Genomic DNA, 2,411 nt, shown 5'->3' with positions numbered 1-2,411 from the left:
GATAAAATACATTTCATTTACACTTCTACTCATTATAGTATAATAATATTGTACTTAAAGTACATGCCTTTATGATGCTTAAATTGTGATAGAACTTTATCAATATTTAAGCAATATCACACGAGAGGGAGTGCTGTTGTACTGAATATCAGCACGGCTGTGATTCGGTCATAGGTACGAGGCCCTAGGCCGAGTCCTGAAGATAATCCCAGCCATGCTGATATTCAGTACAACAGCACGACCTCAAGTGTGATATTGCTTTTATGCAACAGTTCTAAAGGCACCATTTATTAGTTAACAGTAATAAGCAACAACAGATTATGATTTGTTTGTTTATTTAATGATTTATTTGTCTCCGCCAACACAAATAGATCCGCAACTAGACTGGGACTGAACTGTTGCCAAGCAACACATAAACATACTAGCAATCTAAGCTACATAAAGTCTGTTAACAACATTAACGGTTATTAAAACAGCTGTTAAGCAGAGTTATGCATGTTTATTTAAGTCCCAGTGCTGTTATACTCTATATCAGCACTCGGAATGGAATGCCTGTTGTCCAATCAAATTACTTGGTCGGAACTAACTGTTGTACACACATTTTTATAACATAACAGTACATTTTAAAAGTCCTAAATAGAAATAGAAAGTCAGAAAGTGCATTATAATTAAATTTGAAATATTACAGGCATGCTAGAATAATAAGTAAAGAGTAGTGTTTCCAAAATACACTCCTACAATACTATCAATTGAAGTCCAAAGGCTTTTTTAGTATATTTCCAACACACTTGTGATATAATACAATTAAAACACTATGAATATATTATATAAAACACCTGCAAGTGTGTTTCGAATGCTCAAGAATCATAATTTTCACTGGTGCAGCCCACAAAGTTCCTAAAAAGTTGTTCCAATTCAGCATACTTACTAATTACACTTAAAGGATACTAAACTAATAGTCAAGTAGTACTCAAGGACTTCTTGAGTACCATGAAGGCGACAAAAAAAGCACAAAGTACAGTTACATGCTAAAAGTGTACTTGGTACATTCTTTCAAAAGTATAGTTGAAATATAATATTTTTCCCCTGGGTGTGTACATAAAAATGCTGATATAGAACTATAACACAATGACAGAGATCCTGTCCTACCAATGTCCTACCAACAAGACAGACCTCCATTGAGATAAAAACAGGACAACATGAGACCTTTAAGTCAACAGGATGTTCTCAGCAGCTCAGCCTGTTAGGCGTCTCCTCTGGCCTCTGTGAAGGGGGGAGTTGGAACCTCCTCGGTAACGCAGGATGTCACCGCGTCCGTCACCGTGCTGGTGGGCGGGGCCATAGTGGGCGTGCTCCCCTCCGTGCTTGGTCCTATTGCAGTCGTGCCCAAGTCTGCCGCTGTGATAGTTGTTACGGCAACAGTGGGAGGGGCCAGTGTACCAGGGGTGAAACGCTCCTCTTCTTCTTCTGAGGAGGAAGCTGAGTCATGGGACTCAGAGGAGGAGGAGGAGGAGGAGGACTCATAGGACTCAGACTCAGAGGACGACTCTGAGGAGGAAACCAACCGCCTCATCTTTGCAGGAAAAAGAGACGATTTCAGTTCAGACTACTGGAATTAAACTGCATCTGCATGGGTTCCGTGTGTAGTGTTAGTGTGTGTGTGTGTGTGTGTGTGTGTGTGTGTGTGCGTGCGTGCGTGCGTGTGTGCGTGCGTGCGTGCGTGCGTGTGTGTGTGTGTGTGGATGTGTGTCTGTGTGTGTGTGTGTGTGTCTGTGTGTGTGTGTGTGTGTGTGTGAGAATAATAATCAATCAAAAATAAATAATCAAGGCATTTCAATGAAATTCATTATTTGTGAGGGTATGAAAGAAAAAAAAGGTAAGCCGGAGCTAGTTAGCTTACTGGCATAGCGAACGCTGGGGAGAGGAGAAGCAGGACTAGGGACAGGGTTTCCATCTCTTTGCCCTGATTGGTCACTGTGCCTGACGGAGGGAGGGAAATCCACAAATAAAAACAGATTCAGGAAATCAACTTGATTATCTGTCCCAATCCTACTAAAAGTAAAGACAACCATGGTCCTACCTTTGGAGACAGAAGGAGATAAGATTGCTGGAGGTTGTGTTTCTCTGATCACTGGGGAAGTCGTAGTCGGAGGGGGAGCAGATCTCTCACCAGATATATATATACTGTGGGGGCTGAGAGGTGGGACTGGGATGTTCAGGGTTGGACCTTCCTCTCTGCCCAAACCAGTGTTACCTAAACCCTTCAGAGAGGGTGTCATGAGATTGGTATGACTGTCCCGTCGTCATGCTGAGGTTACTTCACTGGAGAGTGTCACCACAAACTTCCCCATGGCAGCAAGAGATGCTAAAGCACACCCTTCTTCGGCATATGCAGAATATCTCAAAACAAA

The 2,411-nt window shown here is 42.1% G+C and overlaps 1 protein-coding gene across 1 annotated transcript; it reads right to left on the bottom strand.

Moving 5' to 3' along the window:
• Positions 1-337: 337 nt before the first annotated feature.
• LOC307089779 (uncharacterized protein) lies at positions 338-2,167 on the bottom strand. The gene is made up of 3 exons (XM_079756202.1): positions 2,081-2,167; positions 1,901-1,980; positions 338-1,573 (listed from the first exon to the last, which is right to left on the bottom strand). Exons 2-3 carry the CDS (start codon positions 1,952-1,954, stop codon positions 1,244-1,246), a joined length of 384 nt encoding a protein of 127 aa, XP_079612328.1. The 5' UTR covers positions 1,955-1,980; positions 2,081-2,167; the 3' UTR covers positions 338-1,243.
• Between the last annotated feature and the right edge of the window lie 244 nt (positions 2,168-2,411).

This window comes from Pollachius pollachius (assembly GCF_949987615.1).
Source record: "Pollachius pollachius genome assembly, chromosome: 18".
In the NCBI taxonomy this organism is placed as follows: Eukaryota; Metazoa; Chordata; class Actinopteri; order Gadiformes; family Gadidae; genus Pollachius; species Pollachius pollachius.
This window is presented reverse-complemented; position numbering and strand designations above follow the sequence as displayed.

Excerpts from the sequence above, each read along its gene's own strand:
- LOC307089779 (XM_079756202.1), bottom strand. The coding sequence starts at position 1,954 with ATGGAAACCCTGTCCCTAGTCCTGCTTCTCCTCTCCCCAGCGTTCGCT. Across the intron at positions 1,574-1,900 it reads CCCCAGCGTTCGCTATGCCA|ATGAGGCGGTTGGTTTCCTC; the intron begins GTAAGCTAACTA and ends TTTCCTGCAAAG.